General features: G+C 38.0%; 1 protein-coding gene across 3 annotated transcripts in view; it reads right to left on the reverse strand.

Annotated features, from left to right (window-relative positions):
- The window catches only part of LOC101160590 (disks large-associated protein 1-like), a 91,504-nt gene that overhangs the window by 20,801 nt on the left and 49,933 nt on the right, over window positions 1–20,770 (reverse strand). For all 3 annotated transcript variants that reach the window (XM_011486379.2, XM_011486380.2, XM_020710847.2), the window contains exons 3-7: window positions 18,762–18,976; window positions 17,543–17,738; window positions 16,892–17,174; window positions 3,123–3,247; window positions 1,234–1,359 (exon numbers count right to left, since the gene is read on the reverse strand). In XM_011486379.2, coding sequence (XP_011484681.2) covers window positions 1,234–1,359; window positions 3,123–3,247; window positions 16,892–17,174; window positions 17,543–17,738; window positions 18,762–18,976 — 945 coding nt within the window. The remainder of the gene's footprint in view (window positions 1–1,233; window positions 1,360–3,122; window positions 3,248–16,891; window positions 17,175–17,542; window positions 17,739–18,761; window positions 18,977–20,770) is intronic.

Genomic DNA, 20,770 nt, shown 5'->3' on the forward strand with positions numbered 1-20,770 from the left:
CCTTAGGTCTGGCAGCCTCATGATCCCAAAACGGATACAATGGGTTAAGAAAATTGACTTGTAGAAAATCTGCATCTATTGTTTTCAGATATTAAAAAAGACAGTGTCTTCTGACACATTCTGCGCCTCTCTTCCATGTCTAACTTGTTGCCAAGTGAAGTTAGTCAGTGTATGAAACAGTTTTAAAAAAATATATACAGTACAGACCAAAAGTTTGGACACACCTTTTCATTCAAAGAGTTTTCTTTATTTTCATGACAATGAAAATTGTAGAGTCCCACTGAAGGCATCAAAACTGTGAATTAACACATGAGGAATTATATACATAACAAAAAAGTGTGAAGCAACTGAAAATATGTCATAATGTAGGTTCTTCAAAGTAGCCACCTTTTGCTTTGATTACTGCTTTGCACACTCTTGGCATCAATCAAAGCAAAAGGTGTCTACTTTGAAGAACCTAGAATATGACGTATTTACAGTTGTTTCACTCTATTTTGTTATGTATATAATTCCACATGTGTTAATTAACAGTTTTGATGCCTTCAGTGTGAATTACAATATTCATACTCATGAAAATAAAGAAAACTCTTTGAATGAGAAGGTGTGTCCAAACTTTTGGTCTGTACTGTATTTCATTTAGAATTATACAAAATCAAACATGGACAAAAAAAAAGAATGACTTTTGAGTGTTTTTTTAGTTGGACATTAGCCAACTTAAAAAATTAAAGATTTATCGGTCTTTATTTGTCCACAGTGTGACATAAATAGTCAAACATGGAGGAGAAAGTGTGATGGTATGTTTTATTGCTTCCAGGCCTCCTGAAAAGACAACTACTGTATCATACTGCTGTGTCATCCTCCAACAAGAAATCAATTTAAACACCAGATGACATAAAGACAAAAAAAAAAAAAACAAGATGCTGACCTTAAAACATGGAGTCGTCAACACAGTCTTCCAAACCTGAACTCAATTGAGCTGATTTGAACATGACAGCCAACAAGTTCTATGTATATTCAATGTATATTCTACGTATATTTCTGCAGAATAATATAATAATATATTTCCTTTTTATTGTAAGAATGAAGCAACAGTGTTCAGGTGGTATATCTGTTAAAATATAAATACTTGTATCACTTTAATACTTTAAAAACAAACAAACAAAATAAATCATTACAGGATAACTGTATAAAAAGCCCAAATGTTAATTTATACAATAAGATGATGGCACAAACCTGAGCATTGGCAGCTTCTATGGCAGCTGTCAAGGCCTTCATGCTGTCGATACTTTCTGTGGAGTTACTCAACCCTGATTGGATGGTCATGTCACCTCTGGGTCCTTCCTCTTCCATGTATGCATCCTAGTACGTTTAAGAAGAAATTGAAAATATTTCAAAGGATAACTAGATTAGCAAATTGAATGACAATTGGGCAAATTTGTATAAAATAATATTTAAAAAGTTTAGAAATGAGAATTCTTCTTCACAATAGAGAAAAAGGGATTTTATGTTGCCAAAAAAAACATTAGAAGTGTTGCACACAAAAATAAATGAATAGGAGGCTATACCTATGATCATGAAGAAAAAGGCAAATTACAGTTCAAACAAACAGCTCTAAAAAATGTAGCATTATGCCAACAGCACAGTTGTGTGTAGCTCATTTGAAAAGAAAAAAAAAACTGTCCAAATTATAAACAGCCTTTAAGTCACAAGTTAGATTGTCAACAAAAACATGTTTCACTGTTTTATTTCTTCATTAAATCTCAAAAATATTAGTCCGAAGTAAAAAAAAAATCCTTAGTTACATAATCACATGTTCATATTGTTAGGGAACTGCAAGTGTTTCTTTTAATGTCGTCCTATCAGATAATCATTCATTGTGTATGGGCTTAAATGGTAAATTAAATACTCAATACACAATTTTTTTATTGAAAAAAAAAATTAAACACGAAATCTAAATAGTTTACACAATGTCTTTGGTGTTCTCAATCTTTAGGAAATCCTCCTCAGAATGGGGACTTCCTCTGCAACCAATTTGGCTTTAAAAGCATGCAAAATGGGTGTAGTGTCTGGTACTTTTCTGCACCAGTATTTCAGTTTTGGTATACATTTTGTCCAAACTGTCTGTTTTGGTCTGTTTTATTGTTTTATTAGACCACAACCTAAAAAATGTGCACATCATAGTTTGATTTTTATCATGGCCCGGGTGAATACTCGATTCTGATTGGCTGCTGGTTGTGGATTAAAAAGTGATAATCCACAGTGATAATGCACACCTAAAAATGAAGATCCGGTCATGTTGCTTAAATGTTCTGTATCACTCCGCCGGATTCTTTATTTAACTCATCGTGACGATCAGAAAATATATTGCTTTCCTTTGTTGCTGCAGCTGAGGTCCATGCCAGCTCAGCCGGCTGAACGGCATTACCATGACAACACACAGCGTAACAAATACTCGGCTTTTTGTGAAAAAAAGGGATCTAAACCGAACAGATAAGAATATAGTACTAAACACTGAGTGAACGTCAGACGGTTCAGGCTTCCGTGGCGTGCTTTAATTTCTGATAATGCACACTTCGTAAGCCATTATCCCTTACATAACACACTGACTAAATATTTAAATATATGAAACCTATCTAATTAGTGCTTTAATTAATAGATTGAGGACACAGCGTTTTTTGTCTGCATTGAGCACAATCTGTAATCATTTTTGCATTTTAGATAGAATATAGACTAATTTCATTTGCACGTGTAATTTTTGAGCATGTTTGACATTTCCAAGAAAAAAAACTAAATATTTCCTTAAGCGAAACTTTAGGCAAGCATATGTTGCGTGTAAATTCATCAAATAGCTCATTGTCAACATCATAGCCACCAATGTCTGTTGATGAAAAAAGTAAAATATGGAAACTGAGCTACACGATACAAAAACACATATTGTGTAGAGGACAGTTTGAGTGCAGTCAGTTTTTTGGGGGGAATCATTTTGGCATTTATCTTTTATATTAAGGTTATACAGAATGTTTCCTCTGTAATGTAGTCAACACATCAGTGTACAGTTATATGACCAACGTGGCAAACAAGTTACACATTGCAAAATGAATTGCAGGGAGAAAATGCAGTACCTGGGCAGATTCTGTGCTGCTCTGTGCAGTAATGGAGATGTATGGTTTGGAGGCTGTAGAGCAGGTGGAGGTTCGTGGTGGTACTGGTGGAGGAGTTTTCTTATAGGTGGTAATGCAAGATGAAACTACAGAGAAAAAGAAAAAAGAAGGGATGACAGTATATGTGTATGTGGATTATTTCCTTTCAGGAGGACACTGACAGTGTTAAACACTCATAATTTGTTTACCTAAAAGGTAAAGACTTTAACAAAAAACAAAATAATTTATTACAGTAAAGGAGGTGGTATTCATTAAAAAATGTTATAAATTATAAATATCAACATGTAAGCTTTTACTCAAAGTGTCACAAGTTTTAAGTGAAAGTCTTTTTTTTCTAATTGTTTTCAGATGCATTGGAAAGGCACAAACAAATTAATCAGATGTATTTGTTGTACACCACCTTTCCCCCAAACTGAACAAGGGAGCATTTAAAAAAAAAGTAAAAATGTAAAAACATTTTAAAAGGTCAATATTTTGGAAACTTGTGAATTTAATTAATTATTTCACCTTTAAATGCTTTCAGAGCTTTTAAAAGGGTTTTCAGTTTGTGTCAGTGGCTATGCAGTTACAAGTAAGTCTGCTGACCTAACAGCTACCCTTCACACTAGGGACAACCTCTAAAAAAGTCAAACACGCTGAACATTGAGTGGAAGGGAAAAGTATGGTATGAAGATGTGCATCAGCAACAGGACCAAAGAGATCTGTTGAGCTTGATCCATTCAAAAATGTGGGGGAGCTGCAAAAAGAAGTGGACGGTTGCTTGATGGTCCAAAGTTTTCAGATGACAGGAAATTTGACACTTCACTTGGAAATCAAGGTCTCAAAGTCAGGAAGAAGAGGGGAGAATAACAGAATCCTTTAGTTTGAGTCCAGAGAGAAATGTCCATATTCAGTGATGATTTGAGACTGAAAACACCCACTGTGTTTTCTGAAGTCTTTTCACAATCCGTATGGAGATACTTATTTTACTTTCCAGCAGAGCGTTTTGGCACCTGCACATAGTGTCAAAGGCACCAAAAACTCCCTCAAAGACCATTGAGTCACCGTGCTTGACTGTCAATTGAACTCAGCAGACCTGAACCCTATAAAACAAATCTATGGACTATTGTCAAGAAAAAGATGAGAGGCACCAAGCTCAGTAATGCAGAATACCTAAGCTATCAAATTAACCTGAACTTCCATCAAGCCAACACCATGACAAAAGGCTGGTGCTGGTGCGTTTTTGTGTGTGTCAGTGTGTGCTTCTTTACCCTAAAAATAGATTATAGGTAAAAACAGTAAGTAATGCCCCCCCCCCCCCCCCCCCAGAAAAAATACCCCCCCCCCATACCGAAGCTGATTGCATCACTATGCATCACACCACCAATGATGTAACTGAGACATCAAATCAGAACATATGATGTCATATGATGTCATATGACTGCAAATTAAAACATTTGATGTCAAGTGATGTCATATGATGTAACATCATCTGTCATGATGTATTGTTAAAAGTTTGTTTATAGGACCAAAAACTGCACATTCTCATCCACATTCACAAAAGGTTCGTCTATTGCGAAGAGCCAAGTACCAAGTTTAAAATCTTCTTTCAGTTACAAAGAATTTTTGCTGTCAAACTGTCATTAAATACTTCAATAAATCGTACCATGGAACCATCAAGACGCCGTCCTGTCCGAAAAAACCAAAAGAATTTACAACTCAGCTATTTGGATTCTGTTGTGGAGAACGAGTCCACTTTTCATTTTGGGTTTTATTCTACCCATCCTAAAGAACGAGACACTTTCATGGACTGGGATGACATTGAGGAAGACTATGATTACCCTCTCCCCTCTGATGATGAAGAGGAATTTCCTGAGACTCCAGAAACTCCTCACTATGATTATTCTCCCCTTTCTAAAAATGAGGATGAAGAATTTCCGGAGATGCCAGAAACTCCTGAACAAAAAAGGCAGCAGGATTGGGAAAACCCCAAGCCTAAAACCTGCCCGCAAAACCAAACCTTAGGGCTAAAACCCTTAAGTTTGGCTCCAATCGTCTCCTTTCGCCCAGCTGCATTCTTTCCTGTGAAGCCGGTGTCTGTCCCTAAATCCACTCAGCCTGAGGAAATCAAACCTTTGGGAAAGGGAAAACAAAGTGCAACTGCTTTGGATGTGTCAACTTCAACCTCTGAGTCGACCTCAGTGGAGAAAGCAGAAGCACTTCAAGTAGAGAACACTGCTCTAAAAAGTGAAGTAGAGCGTCTGAAGGAGCTTCTCCAGCAGAAAGACCAGAAGCTGGCCGATGCTGCTCTCAAAGCTGATCACTTTGAAGAACAGATGAGCCACAAGACAGAACTTTTAGCAAAAGCTGAAACCTCTTTGAGCCACCTGTCAGAAGAAATGAAGCAATTGCAGGAAGAAAAGTCCTCTGTCTTACAAGAAATCACTCAGCCAATGATAGCGCCGAAGGACGAGGTGACTGAGTCTAAAAGAGTCTCCAAGAAAAAGTATGTCCAAGTACTCCGTCAGATGCACGACCAAAAAATGCAGCATGAGCAGGAACATTTGAACCTCACCAGCAAATTTGAAATGGAGAAAGAGCGTCTTCTAAATGACCATCAGCTGGCATTATCAGAAAGACAAAATCAGCTGGCTAAAGAAAGAGAAGAAAACACCTCCCTCAAGCAAGAAATGGCTGAATTAAGAAAAGCTCATGAGGAGTATAAGGCTGCAACAGAAAATAACTTTTTGGAATCGCTCTCCAATACTGAGAAGGGCATGGAACAGTTAAAAGAAACCATCACAGAAAAAGAGACCATCATGAGCAAATTTGAAAAGGCCTCCAGGACAAGGATCGTAAAACTCCTAGGTCAGATTGACGACCTGAAAATGGAGCAACGGAAGAAAGATTATTTGCTGCGGGAAGCTGCTCGGAAAGCTGATCACCTTGAAGAACAAATGAGCCAAGAAAGACAGAAATGGCAGGAAGAAAAGTCCTCTGTCTTACAAGAAATCGCTCAGCTAAAGAAAGCTCAGGAGGACAAGGACACCAAGGTGACGGAGTCTAAAAGAGTCTCCAAGAAAAAGATCGTCAAACTACTCCGTCAGATGTCCGACCTAAAAGTGCAGCATGAGCATGAACAGTTGGACATCACCAGCACATTGGAAATGGAGAAAGAGTGTATTCTAAATTACCATCAGCTGACATTAACAGAAGCACAAAATGAGCTGGCTAAAGAAATTGAAGAAAACAACTCCCTCAAGCAAAAAATGGCTGAATTAAGAAAAGCTCATGAGGAGAATAAGGCTGCAACCGAAAAGAACTTTTTGCTACAAAATCAGATTGAGGGCCTAAAAAGGAAGCAACAGCAGGAATATTTGGAGCTTACCACAAATTTTGAAAAGGAGAGAGGGGATCTTCAGTATCACTATGCTATGATGTTAGAGACAGAACAAGATCAGATGGATGAAGAAAGAGAAGCATGGAACAGGGAAAAAGACTCCATGCTGGAAAAAATAGCTGAATTAGAAGGAAATTGTGAGGAGCATAAGGCAGCATGTTACCAAACTGAAACGAAAATTTCGGAATTGCTCTCCAATAACAAGAAGGCCATAGGAAAATTAAAAGAAACCATCAATGATAAAGATGTGGTCATAAGCAATTCTAAGGTCATCTTGAAGGAAAAGCTGGAGCAAAAAGACCAACAGCTTGAGATGGTAAAAAAGGCCCATGACAAGAAGAATTTGGACCTCGGCTTGAAATTACACCAGATGGAAGAAGAGCTTAAACAAGAGAGGGTCAAAACAAATCAAGCCAAACTCAGCTTTGACCTGGAGGTAGAAGAGTCCACCAAATTAAGAGCTGCTTTGGTCCAGAAAGAACAGCAAGGCCAGCAGCAGCTGCAACAAGAAAGACAACAGCTGGAAGAAGAAAAGTCCATCCTTTCACAACAAATCGTTCACCTAAAGAAAGTAGTCAAGAAGAAAAAGACCATCATCAGAAAAACTCAAGAGGATTTCCAGGTCCAAATTCATCAACTACAGCAGCAGGTGGATGAGCTGACAGAGAAGACCACAAAGAAAAGTGTTGGTCGGAGGTTCCTGAACCTGTTTAGAAGGTCTAGAAAGAAAGACTAAGTGGACCCCCGACCACAGGTCTGGAGAGAGAGCCTTCTACCTGCACCCCCCCCCCCCCACTTGTGTCAAAGGGTCCTTGGGCAAGACACTGAACCCCACCTTGCCTCTGGTGGAAGGTGGGCGCCAGTGTTCGGCAGTGGCACCGCCACCAGTGTAAATGTGTGTGTGAGTGTTTGAATGTGTGTGTGTGATTGGGTGAATGTGTGTGTGTAAATGGGTCTGTGACTGTAAAGCGCTTTGGGCCTTTGAAGAAGGTGGAAAAGCGCTTTATAAGTATACGCCATTTACCTCACACACACCAAGCACCCCCCACAACCCTCACACACACTAAGCACCCCCCCACACACACACACAACCCTCACACATGCCAAGCCCCCCCCCGAACACCCACACACATTTAGGCTTTAACTCTTTAACACCTTAGATGGAGTTATGACCGTCCAAGAACGGGCAAACTGTAGGAAAAGCTCCAGTGTTAAAGAGTTAAACATTTCATTATTATTGTGTGGGTAAAGACTAGTGTGGCTTTTTCTCTTTTTCTATTCTAAATGTCTATCTTGTAAATGTGTATCTTCTTGTCTATTTTTTATTTTATTGTTTTAAAGGTAACTTTTCACAACACCCCTTTTATGTCTTAGCTAGGTTTTCTTTAACTACTTCGGTTTGGTTTTACTTTTTATCTGAGTTTTTATTTTGTTTGATTATAAAAAAAATATCATTTTAGTGACAGCACAGTTATATTTTTCTTGTAGGTTAAGTAATTGTGTCCCCCCCCCCCCTTTAATCTAACAGGGTTTTCTCCAGGTGCTCTGGTTTCTCCCTCTGTCCAAAAAACCACCCCCCAAACTCTATTCCCCTAATCCATAGACTAAATAAATAAATAAAATGAACTAAAATAAATAGCAAATAAAAGCGTTTTTTAATTACAGGGTTTTCTCCAGGTGCTCTGGTTTCTCCCTCTGTCCAAAAACCACCCCCCCAAACTCTATTCCCCTAATCCATAGACTAAATAAATAAATAAAATGAACTAAAATAAATAGCAAATAAAAGCGTTTTTTAACTACAGGGTTTTCTCCAGGTGCTCTGGTTTCTCCCTCTGTCCAAAAAAACCACCCCCCAAACTCTATTCCCCTAATCCATAGAATAAATAAATAAATAAAATGAACTAAAATAAATAGCAAATAAAAGCGTTTTTTAATTACAGGGTTTTCTCCAGGTGCTCTGGTTTCTCCCTCTGTCCAAAAATCACCCCCAAACTCTATTCCCCTAATCCATAGAATAAATAAATAAATAAAATGAACTAAAATAAATAGCAAATAAAAGCGTTTTTTAATTACAGGGTTTTCTCCAGGTGCTCTGGTTTCTCCCTCTGTCCAAAAAAACCCCAAACTCTAGTCTTCTAATACGTAGAATTAAGAATAATAAGAAAATGAAATAAAAAAAAATAGCAAAAGTATTATGTATCTTAAAAGTAAAATTAGAAAGCAATAAAACAAATTAAAAAAAATTCCCCCTCCTTGAATTGCCACCTTATCGCGGTGGAGGGGTTTGTGTGCCCAAGAAAATCCCCCTTTGATTGGCCCTGCCTGGGCCTATTGATGCCAGAGGATGGGCCAGACTAAGAGCAATTCACACAAAAAAAAGAACAATAAATTAAGATATTATCAAGGTTGAAGTTTACTCTGACTAAAGAGTTACCAAAGCCTAACTCCAAAACAGAGGTGGGCAATTCCAGTCTTCAAGGGCCGGTGTCCTGCAGGTTTCAACACACCTGAATCTGATTAATAATCGTCATCCCCACATCACCAAGGTCTGCACAACTCTGTTGATGACACAGTCGTGTTTGTCATGGTTGTGTTAAGGCAAGGAAACACCAAAAACCTGCAGGGACACTGGCCCTCAAGGGCCGGACATGCCCACCCCAGCTCTAAAACAAAGCCCCATTGAGCCTCAGTCACAGCTGTCCTCACAGGTGGAAACGGGCTGTCTGCAGGTAAAAATGGGCAAAACTGTCAAATCAGTCCCAGCGTCAAACTACAAACAAACCCAAAGTAAAAAATCTTTCACAGCAAACGGTCAGGAATGAGATTTTTCACCTGTGTCGATGGTTGCTTCAATCTGAGATTTTCTAAAGAAATGAGTCAGAGTTAGAACAGTTTCATCACTAAATGTGCAGAAGAAGAAGTAAAGCTCTCTGCTGTGTGTTTCCTAAACATATGTACAATCTGAGAGCCGTCTGTATGCAGCTGCTTCCTTCCGCATGTTTCTGTGTCTCTGTGACCCACATTGAAGCCTCACTCTCCCTCAAAAATAAAAAAATCCAATAAAATCAGAGGACCTTTTATTATTATTATTATTGTTGATGTGAAAATAAGAGAAATATCAGTTTGGTAAAGTTTGAAAGATATTCATAAATTCGATCTTTCTTCTCAATAAGTCTTCTGATAAATGTTCGAATGTGACAGCTAGCATCTCAATCATTTTGTATTAACGCAGAGAGTGAACAACAAATGCATTTCAAAAGAAATAAGATTGTTTTTTCTGCCTTTTAATGAGAATTGTTCTCTTCCAGTTGTCAATGCAGACATGCAGTGTGCCGGCTGACGAGGGACCGTCAACAAGGTGCAAACTCTGAGCAAGGACCATTCTTTATATGAGCACCTTTATTATGAATTATATCTCTTTTAAAATTTGAAAAAAATAGATGCAGTAAAATAAAAAAAAAAAATAATAATAATTTGATTGTAGCACGAATATGCTGACAAGCATATAAATGTAGACATTTATTTATTTCTTCACATACAGAATGGTCTTTGCTCGGAGTCGGCACTTTGTTATGTTATGTTGTTATATTAATGTTATATTCTTTGAGCACTGCGACCTGTTGGAAACATTCCAAGCATGCAAGTATTGCATTCAGCTCAGTGAACAAATAAAACTCTTTCCATTTTTCCTGGAAAGCTAGGCACTCGACTCCAACCTTATTTTTTTTTTTTTTTATAACATTTTGGTCACTAGGGTGTCACTACTGATCATTCCACTACAGTGGTGAGGCTCGCGGGGAAGTAAATTGGATCCTACTCAGATGCAGAACTGTTAGATTTACCTTTTAGCTGTTTATGCTGTTTCACCTATTTTACTTTTCTTTTGCTTCCCCTAGTGGCAGAATAACGCATTTCAGTTATTTCTTTAAAAAATCATACCTCGCCACAGGAATGGGCTAGAAACGTGCTTTATTTATTTTAATTTTTTTAAAACATCCTTATAATCTTTTTTCTTCATGGGTGGGCCGGCTTAAACCATTTGGCATGCCGTGTACTGAGGGTAAGGTCTGCGGGAAAAATCTAGATACTCTGGTTTTTAATTATTTATTATATAATTGTTTTATGTACTTTTATTACTCTCACTCCATGTATGTAATGTGTAAATGTTGTTATACAGTTAGGTAGCTCTGTGGCCCAGAACAAATTTCCCCTTTGAGGACAATAAAGTTTACCTTTACCTTTAAAAAAAAAAAAAAAAAGGAAGATGAAAAGTTTTCAGATGCCTAACGTTTGTTCAAAAAACATCCTTTAGTCAGATTAGTCTGAACATATATCTAAATTCCAGACTAGGTTTTCTTTGGGCCGCAGTAGTCTAAGATCTAAATAACCGAATCATTCAAACCTGTGGAATGATTCTATAGAATCCACATGTTCTACTGATTAAAATAACACAGTTTTTATTTATTTATTTTTTTCCACAGTTTTCTAACTTTTCTACTTGTAGCCAGGAGAAATTGCAAAAAAACCTCACATGCTGATTTTTTATCCCACTTTAACCATGACTGCCTACATTTGTTAGACCAGATCACAGCTGTATAGGTGCTGAAACTTCTTAAAGTGCTATAATTTGACATGGCGAAAAAGGGCTGTTGTAGTATCCTTCAAAGTATTTTTGTGTTCTTTATCGAGAATATGCCAATCTTTACATCTGAAATATTCCACCTCCCTCAGAAATATCTTTTATTGCTGAATATATTGCAGAACTGATATCAAATTAACTTAGTTGCTGGAGGATCTCCCAGAGAATTGCTCTCAAAACTCTGTGTTTTTGACAGTTGACACTTTTTAGACTTACAATCAGCTAATATTGACTGTCCCGTCACTGCTTGAACATTTTTAATGTTATTTAAAGAGGTAACTCGTGTGATTTATAGGTATTTTTGGTTGTCACATTCAAAATAATAAGTTTGTCCCAGTTTTATTAATTAGCATTACTTATCATTTATCCAGTCAAAGCTGGTTGCAACTTTCTAATTGCTAATTACCAGTAAGCTGTCAACTTTGGATATCTCTTCCTCCTCACACATACAGCTATAATTGCAGAGTCATTCTCCACCTGGAAGTGAATCTCCAACTCTCTTTGTTTCTCAAGGAAACTCATCTCAAAAAGTGCACTAATTGACCACACGTTATTTTTGTTATTTGTCATTAACCAAAATGATAATACATGTTGGTTAACAACTTGCTCTTTGTGACTTTATGGCTTGGGATTTTCAAGGTTTGGTAAATGGCGTATACTTATATAGCGCTTTACAAGACCAGAAGTGCTTTACAGTCACAGTTCACACACCCAGTCACACACTGGTGGTGGCGCCACTGCCAAACACTGGTGCCAACCTACCACCAGAGGGGGTTCAGTGGACACTTCGACACAAGGGTGTGCAAGGCAGGAATTGAACCTGCAATCTTACGATTGTCTTATGATCATGGGTCGACTGCCCAACCGCTGCACCACGGCCGCCCACAAGTTTTCAGGTTTCAAGGTGTGGCCCATTCCTCCACTCACCATGGGTTTTCAACTTCATTTTGCATGTAGGACTGCTGTGTTCAGCAGATGGGTAAGTGGGCCTGAGACTTTGTGAATAATTTAACACAATTTTTACCTGGATGGAAATTTATTTATGACAGAAGTATATTAGGTGAATTCCACCAGGGTTTATCTGCAGGTTTACAGAGACCCATCTTCTTAAGGGGACCAGAGTTTACTAATTTAATGCTTCAGTATGCAGATTTCTTGTCACACGCTTTCAGCCCTAAGGAATCTCACATTAACCTCTACTTGGCTTCTGTTTATTTAGATCCTAAAACCTGTTTTCTTTTTTAAAGAAAACTATTTTTCTGTTACACATTAATGTGAGCTGATCACTGTCCTAAACTGAGATCCACAGCATGTACTTCATTCTTTCCCATTGTCTGCTTTTGTGTCTGACCCTGCAATCGGACACAGAGTATTTCATAACTTCAGCATTTTCCAATCTTTTGCTGATGAATTGCTGTTTGAAAAGGGAACAAGAGCCCAAAACAATAACACTAACATCTGAAGCTATGTTCACACAGCCCTGGGCAGCCAACTTGGTAATATTGATTCAGATCTACTTTTACATTCAGCAACATCACAAAATCTACCTCGAGGAGAAAGGTCTGCTTCCTAATAGTAATCAGTTTCAAATGGTACATTACAAAAACATTATATGCTTGTTCTTATCAGCATGTATGTATCAAGGGGTGGCTATTCTCAGGCAGGTAGACAGGGGGTTGTCTGTCATGGTGGATCTAAAATTTGCCTTTGTAATGTTCATGCCAATGACTTCAAATTGGAGCTGGACAGAGTGACCCCTCCTCCCTCACGTTCAAAATAGGAAGTAACCGCTGGCCCCAAGAAGTCAAAACCCTGAAGACTTCTGTTGAGCAATAAACAGTCATTAATCAGTCATTAACCATTCTTGCTCTGATACCCTTTTTTTTAAATCTTTTTGCTAATTCTGTGATTTTCTTTTCTTTCACCGTATAAGGGTTCAATAGGAAAGGGGTTCCCATTGAACAGGCAATGTTCTCCTCAGCAATATCTGTGCCAAATAGGAAACTCATGTAAGTGGCAACTGGCGCTAGTAATGTAAAGTCTGTGACATGTCTTCTTAACTCATATGCAATGCATTTTACCGAGCTATGCTGAAGCTCTGCATGCATGCCTTCGAAACAGTGCCGGTGCAGGTGCTAAAGACTTGTTTGAAATATCAACAGAGCGGATCATGTCTTTATCATTTCATTTTCTGTGGACTTTTTAATTTTGTTCATTCAAAACTGCACTAAAGTCAGAGAGAAAAGCCAAGTTCACGATCCACTGTTCATCATCCAGCTTTGCTTGACTCAAGAAATGTTTCACTTCAGGCAACACTTCAGGAAATCGTGCAAGATTTTTGGCTCTGCTCAGCCATCTGACAGCAGTGTGCAGCAGCGACTCAGTGTGCTCTGCTTCCCCATCTTTCACAGAGCAGCCTCTGCTGAAGGCTTTTGCACAGATAGGACTCAGGCAATAAAGCGATTTCTATGACCTGTCATCTCAAGGGCTCCAACTGTTTGCAGCAAACTAATTTAATTGTGTCCATAGGATTTCATGAAAGCTTGAAATTATCTGATGAGCTTTTACGATGTTCTAGAGGTCCTCTTCAGGACTGTTTCAATTCACAGCTGCAATTCACCTTAACAATAATACCAGTTAACCACAGCGTTTTCAGGCAACCAGTGGGTGTCAGTTAAAATTAGGGATGGTTTGATACTACTTTTTTAGCTTTAATAATAATTTCCATTCATTCATTATTATTCTGCTTATCGCGAATCAAGTAGTAGGAGCAGCAGTCTAAGCAAAGTTTCCCAGACTGCCCTGTCTCCGGCCACTTCCTCCAGCTCCTCTGCAGGAACCCTAAGGCGTTTCCAGGTCAGCCGAGAGACATAGTCTCTCCAGCATGTCCTTGGTCTTCTCCAGGGGCCTACGCCCAGTGTGACATGCCCGGAACACCTCCCATAGGGAGGCGTCCATGAGGCACCCGAACCAGATGTCCGAGCCACCTAAATGTGGAGGAACCAGAGCAAGTTTCTTCTAAACAGAGTTCAGTGAGTAATATGACAGAATAATAATACTGTCCTTAGATGTTTCTGTTTTTCCATAAGCTTTGGGGCCTAATTTAGTTTGGTTGGTGCTGAAGTGTTGTCAAGCATTTCCATCCTCAGTGATGCAGAAGTCATGCTCAACATCTACTGTACGCGTGTGGCTCCTCTATTTCTCTGTCTATATTCTTATGTACACTCTCAGTTGACTTAATAAGAATTTCCCAAAATGCATGAAATGTAGGTCATCTGCAGTTGAGCACAATAAAGTGAAGATATTTATAACACCAAATAACCAAGTCCCCTATGGCATCCTGTGTGGCATGTTGTATAAAAAAAAAAAATAGCATTCATTGTTATTACAGTCTTCATTTTTATAAACCGACAGTCTGTAACTTGGCATACCACTGTGGTTTTATGCCGTTTACAATTTCTCTTAACAGCATGCAAGTTTTTTTTTTTTCAAGCTGCTGCTGAGCTTGCAAAAATTCAGACTGGTGATCTGGAAAAGCAGACGTGGAAGTTGATGCTCTGCAGGGTTCTGCTGTGTCTGACTTTCTGACAAAACACAAAAAAAAAATAGAAGTTTCAAGCATATCCTCTTTTAAAAAGAAAAAGAAAATAACTAAACATTATTGAAAATGAGTGGGAATTTGGTTTGGTTTCAAAGTGCAATAAACAAAGTGATAACTGCATGTGGAGATACTTATTAAAAAAGAAAAGTGTGAAATTTAACAGCTGGGAGGCAACCATATGTCCAAAACACGGACAAAACTGTAAAAATTGGATTAAAGAGCACTTTAGTAAAAGAATAGTGCTGGGAAGCTATTAAAGATTTATTTGGTTCCACCTTAATTTAAGTTTCTCGTCCCATATTTTTTTAAGAAACCTAAATTGTTAAAACAGACTTTTTTGCTGTTTAATGCTGATTATTTAATAAACAGTATCATAGTGTTTAAATGCAGTTTTTCTAAAGTGTAGTACAGTGATCCCTCGCTATATCGCGTTTCATCTTTCACGGCTTTGCTGCTTGTTTTTTTTACAGTGCAGAGACTACTGCACCCCCAGTGCAAAAAAGAACGTTACCGGAGGTCCTTCATCCCAACAGCAGTCAGACTATTCAACAACACAGAATGTTGAAACCGCGTTTCAACAGTCATAATTGTGTCATAATTGTAATTAACACTGATAACAATTTCAACACACTTTTGTGTTTTTTTTATTTCATTTTTTATTTTATTTAATGTAAAGGTCTCTCACTCGCTGCCTCTTAATACTGAGACATAGTTTGGGCGTTGAAAGGCAGACCCGATGTTTAGGCTGAGGCTTCATCATTCATGTTCAATAGGACTGTTCGCTCGTGGCACAATACAAACTCAGTCAGTGCCATTGCATACTTATCATTTGAAAGAAACCAAACATTTTTTGTGAAATATTTACAGATTTGTAATTCACAAAGTCATGAAAATAATTATATTTCATGCTTTTCTTAAGCCTGTCAGAGTAAACTATATCCATGTATATGATCATATATTAACTTTGACCCACTAAATATATTTTTTTAATTAAATATGAGTTATTTTGTGGGCTCATTTTCTACTCTGCAGTAAGACGACTCAATCTCTGAGGCACCGCCTTTCGCTCCTCAGCCGGCCTCGGCACCTTTATCATCTACGAAAACAATCAACATCCAAATGTTTGCAAAGATTGATGTGCATACTGTGCATGTAAAAGGAAAGTGTTTTGCCGATCATAGCTCCGTTAGCTCCGTGGAGTGAGTGGGCGTTTGTGTTAGCCTGGGGGGCGGTGCTGGCAGCTCAGACTCTTCCTGGAAGAGCCCCGTTTGTCTATGTTACCATGTGATAATCCGCTCGTTTTCGTGGGTTGGGAGGGGCTGGCACTCAGAGCAGAGATTTTTAGAGGAATACTCTTAAATGTGTTAATGGATCAAAATACTGCTTTTGGATTGTTTTTTGTGAAGTATTAACATTATAATACACTTAAAAGCTCAAAAAACAATTTTGCATTGTATAGGCCCTTCAATTCTGCTTAACTGGGGGCCCTGCGACTACATGTATAGAGGGTTAGCTCAAATATTACCTCAGGTCTTAAGACGTTAAAGTACCAAATAAACAAATAAATAAATAAGTGGGATTTTCTTTTTCTTTTCATGATTTGCTTTAATGACAATATGAGATAATCAGACAGAGACGTCACTAGGAAACAAGTACTATCTCTAAATCTAAAATAAAATAAAAATCATCCTGTAGAAGGAAGTATCGGTGCAACAGGAAAGTAAAATTATTGTATTAATCAATATTTTTAAAATTGGACTTTTTAACCATCAAAGTCAGTTGTAAATTAGTACCCTCTGCAACCAGCCTCGAGTGGTCATTTAAGGAACTGTAACATTTGTAACATTTATATGTTTGATTCAAATTCAAGAACAAAAGGTGGACTTTATTTTAACAGATGAAAATTGTGATAGGTTTCTGTCATCCCACTTAGTCTTCTGGAGCATAAATATAATTCCCTCTCTGTGCAAATGACGATCAAATCTACTTGCCATTAAAATCCACCTTAGATTCAATCCCAGCCTTGTTTTGTAGATGTTAACCTTCAAACTAAAGGTAAGATCAAACAATTTATCAAGGCATTTGTTTTCTCTTTAAAAGAGATTCCTTACCCGTGCTGCTTTGTATGGTCCTGACAGTGGTTGCAGATGTACGAGGTGGTGAGGAGGGCAGCAGCAGCAGTGGTCTTCCTCCTTCACCTTCCTCTTCTCCTGCGCAGCCCTGGTCAATTGCCCTGACATAACTGTGGCTTCGCATTCGAAAGCATCCTGGCATGGGAAGGGTGTCCATGGTCTCCAGGCTGTCCATGGCTGCTTCCATAGCCTGAGATTGCATCTCACTATAAACCTGTTCACAGACCTGCTCAATCTGTCCATTTACTTCCACTTCACTCATCTGGAAGAAGAGACGAACTTTTAAGGAACAAGAAGGTGGGGAACACGAGTGAACCAAATGTGCAACACAAGAATTGCTAGAAGGGCATCAAGTTACTGGGTTTCATTCACGAGTCCATTGTTACTCCCTAAAGCAAAGGAATTCTTGTTTTAGAAGTATAGCTATAATCCTCAGTTTGTGGCTCATTCAAGCAGTCCAGAGTGATTCTTGTGCTTGACCACTTCAACTATGACTAACCTTCATTGACTTTTAAATAGGAATTAAACAACCTCATAGCCCTAAGACATTTAAAATGAAATGGAAAACAAAACAGGTTATTTGCAGAATCTGCTTTCCAGTTACTTAAAACAGAAATTTTGGCAACAAACCTGACTAATGGTGCTCATGGCTCTCATGTAGCTTTCATTGCGTGATCGGTATTGGGGTGATGATAACAGGGATTTAGGGTCGAGGAGGCTTTTGGGATCCAGAGTATCCAGGCTTCTGTTGATCGAAACTTCACTCACTGCACGTAAATAACTATGGCTCCTGATCTGTAGTTTGGGGGAGTGCTCTGTTGAAATCCTGACAAAATGACAGCAGAGGTATAGTTATGCTGGTCTCACCGAAACATGACAACACTCTGAGCTGCTCTTACTTACTACATAATTTCACATGTGATTAAAATAACCAACTGAGAGGATTATAATGAACATTGTAATTTTTCTGGTTTTACTATGACTGTAGTGCTGCAGCCACTCAACAGCAACAAAACAGATTAAGATTGCCTTCCTTACAGATCAACTGTGAAATGCCATGTCAGATTAACAATTTTTCCAATCTCTTTCAAGGTTTCTGAAAACAGTTCATTGTAATAATAATGTTGCACAAAGAATCAAAAAAAGGAAAAAAGACTAATTTTTCCTCTCACTGCGATCATCTTTTGATCTATTATCAAAGTGTTCCCAGTGGTCTTTTTTATTATCATTATGCCATTTTTTGCCAAGATCAAAAAAATGTTTTGTTTTCTAGAACATAGTTTCTGCAGAGCAGCAGAGTTCATTAGAAATTAGAATTAGAAATTTTTAAAACCTTAAAAAAAAACTTAATTTCTAATGAACTCTGCTGCTCTGCTGAAAAAACAGCATTTTTTCGTCTCCTCCCAATTCACAACTTGAATAAAAAAATACTTAGAAATGCAATTTTAAGATTAAATTTCTATACATATCATTCATCATAGGAAAAATGCCACAAGAACATGATAAAAACACAAAAACACAGTTTTTCATTGGAGTGGGTCTTTAAAGATCCATAAATTTATAATTTGGAGCAGTTATCAATTTACTGTTTAAAACAACATGAAACAATTTTCCATTTAAAAAAAATTAAAAAAATTGAAAGGAATTTTTTTCTTATTGACATGTACAGTATATTGGTTTATGTGGCCCGGTCCATTTAAGGAAAGAAACAACACAGTTTGTTCAAAAACATTGCACAAACTGTGAACTCTTTATGTTTCCATGTAAACCCCAGAGGTAATTGTAAAAATAACAGTGGGGTAAAAGTGTGTATTTAAAGGAAGTAATTTTGTCATAATTTAGAGCTTACTGTAGTGTGGTCATTTCAGTCAATGATGGTTGTGTGGCTTTCAGGTAACTTGCGCGTCGGGCTTGAACTTTCGGGGAGGGTTTGGGACTCCCCTCAGAGTCTCCACTGTCATCTTCAGCCATGGCTTTAACGTAGCTGCCACTCCTCATCCTCCTACAGGGTATGTCTTCCTCCTTTCCCAGTGGAGAGAAACCGCTCCACTCATCTTGAGGTACCTAATGAGTGGATGGAAAGGAGGCACGGAATCTGTCAGGCCAATTCACACCAATGCTGTCTGAAGCCTGGCCAGCACACTTACTAACTGAGTTTGTGTTATGGTGTGGGGAGCCCATGGAAGCAGCGAACATGCAATGAAGCAATGATAATAACATCGAGCAAGGTCCAGCATCTAAAACCACTGCCTGAACGGCCTTTGGTCGTCATACAACACTGTCATCCACACAAATATTCCCATAATGCTTCTCATTAAGCAGTAACACATGTGTGAAATCTGTCTGACTAATTACAGCATCTGCTGTGCAAGAGTTACTTCAGTTCACAGAGAAAGTGTGTGCATCCGAGTGTGTGTGCACATGGTTATATTTGTACTCTTATGAGGTCCTAATGAGGCCGTCTGCAATGTTTGCACTTCTGGTCAGGTTAGGGGCAAAGATATGAACAGTTAGGCAAAAGAAGAAAATAAAACAATGTTGTCATTTGCAAAGCATTGCATGTGTATATGTTTGTGTGTATGTAGGAGTCATGGTCTTTGTGTACAATCAGTAAAATTATTTACATTACTTCGGTAACATCTGGCTTGCAGCAGGGGTGGACAGATCCAAGCCATACTTAATTTAAAGTCACACTACGACCATTTTTTGATCTATAGTACAATCGTTCCCAGTGGTCTTTTAATGATCATTATTCTGTTTTTAGCCGAAATTTAAAAAAACTGTGCCTTTTTTTAAGGTCATAGTTTCTGCAGAGCAGCAGGAGTTCATGAGAAATTTGCATCTGAAAGCACAGCCCCTCACAACCCAAACCTAACATTGGCAGTCCAACAAAAATGGTGAGTAGTATTAGAGCAATGCAGCCGTACAGTTTTGAGCCAGATACTAGCTCTGATGAGGAAAACGAAGACGTACATGGATCTTTTAGTCTACAAGTGGATCCATTAGAATAGAGCAGAGCAGAGAGCTTGTGGATTGCAATTGTAGGCTCTGGATCACAAGCTTTTTCAAATGTCAGTTTTTTCTTCTGCTTCTGCTCCTGATTTACAATGATTTGAATAAAGAAAAACTCAGAAATGCAATTTTAAGCTTAATTTTCCTCCATCATCAGAAAAATGCCACACCAGCATGTTACAAAACACCCAAAACGTGATTTTCGTCTTTAATTATTTCTCCCATTTGGACTGCTTCCTTTTTTTGAAAAGGTGACCTGGCTGTCATGATTGCATCTCTTAGTAAGTGCTGCTCTTGTCACAGTGCCCTTTTAATGACCCTTCCCACTACTGATGCAGTATGTGAGGTGTATTACTGGTAAGTATGTTTTCAGTTCATGCTGCTTGCTTTTTGGTTTGCCGGGTTTTGGCTTTTAGAAATTGTGGTTATTTTGCTAAATTTTGTAATCGGCACAGCAAGTGAAAAAGCTCTGCATTGTCGGGATGTTAATGACTTCTTCAAATGTCAAGTAAGTTTCAAGTATTTGTGCATTCAAAGATAATGGACCTTTACCCTTATGAGCAATCTGTCTTGTTGACATGCATGTCTCACAAGCTCCAAGTGTGAGACTCGAGAATCCTTTAATTACTCTTTTGAACTATATGTAACAAATGTAACAAATCAAATGTAACATTTAATTTGCACTTTTCAACATTAGGCTTTACCTTTAAATAGAATATATATATATTTTAAATTCTGTTTACATTTTGTATTTATCTTTTAAATTAGCATGACTGAAGCATGTGACACTTTGTTTGTAATATAGCCTGACTCCAACGGGATAAAAATGGAGAAAATCTGATAAAA

Source organism: Oryzias latipes, chromosome 17 (genome assembly GCF_002234675.1).
Source record: "Oryzias latipes chromosome 17, ASM223467v1".
NCBI classification, from domain to species: domain Eukaryota; kingdom Metazoa; phylum Chordata; class Actinopteri; order Beloniformes; family Adrianichthyidae; genus Oryzias; species Oryzias latipes.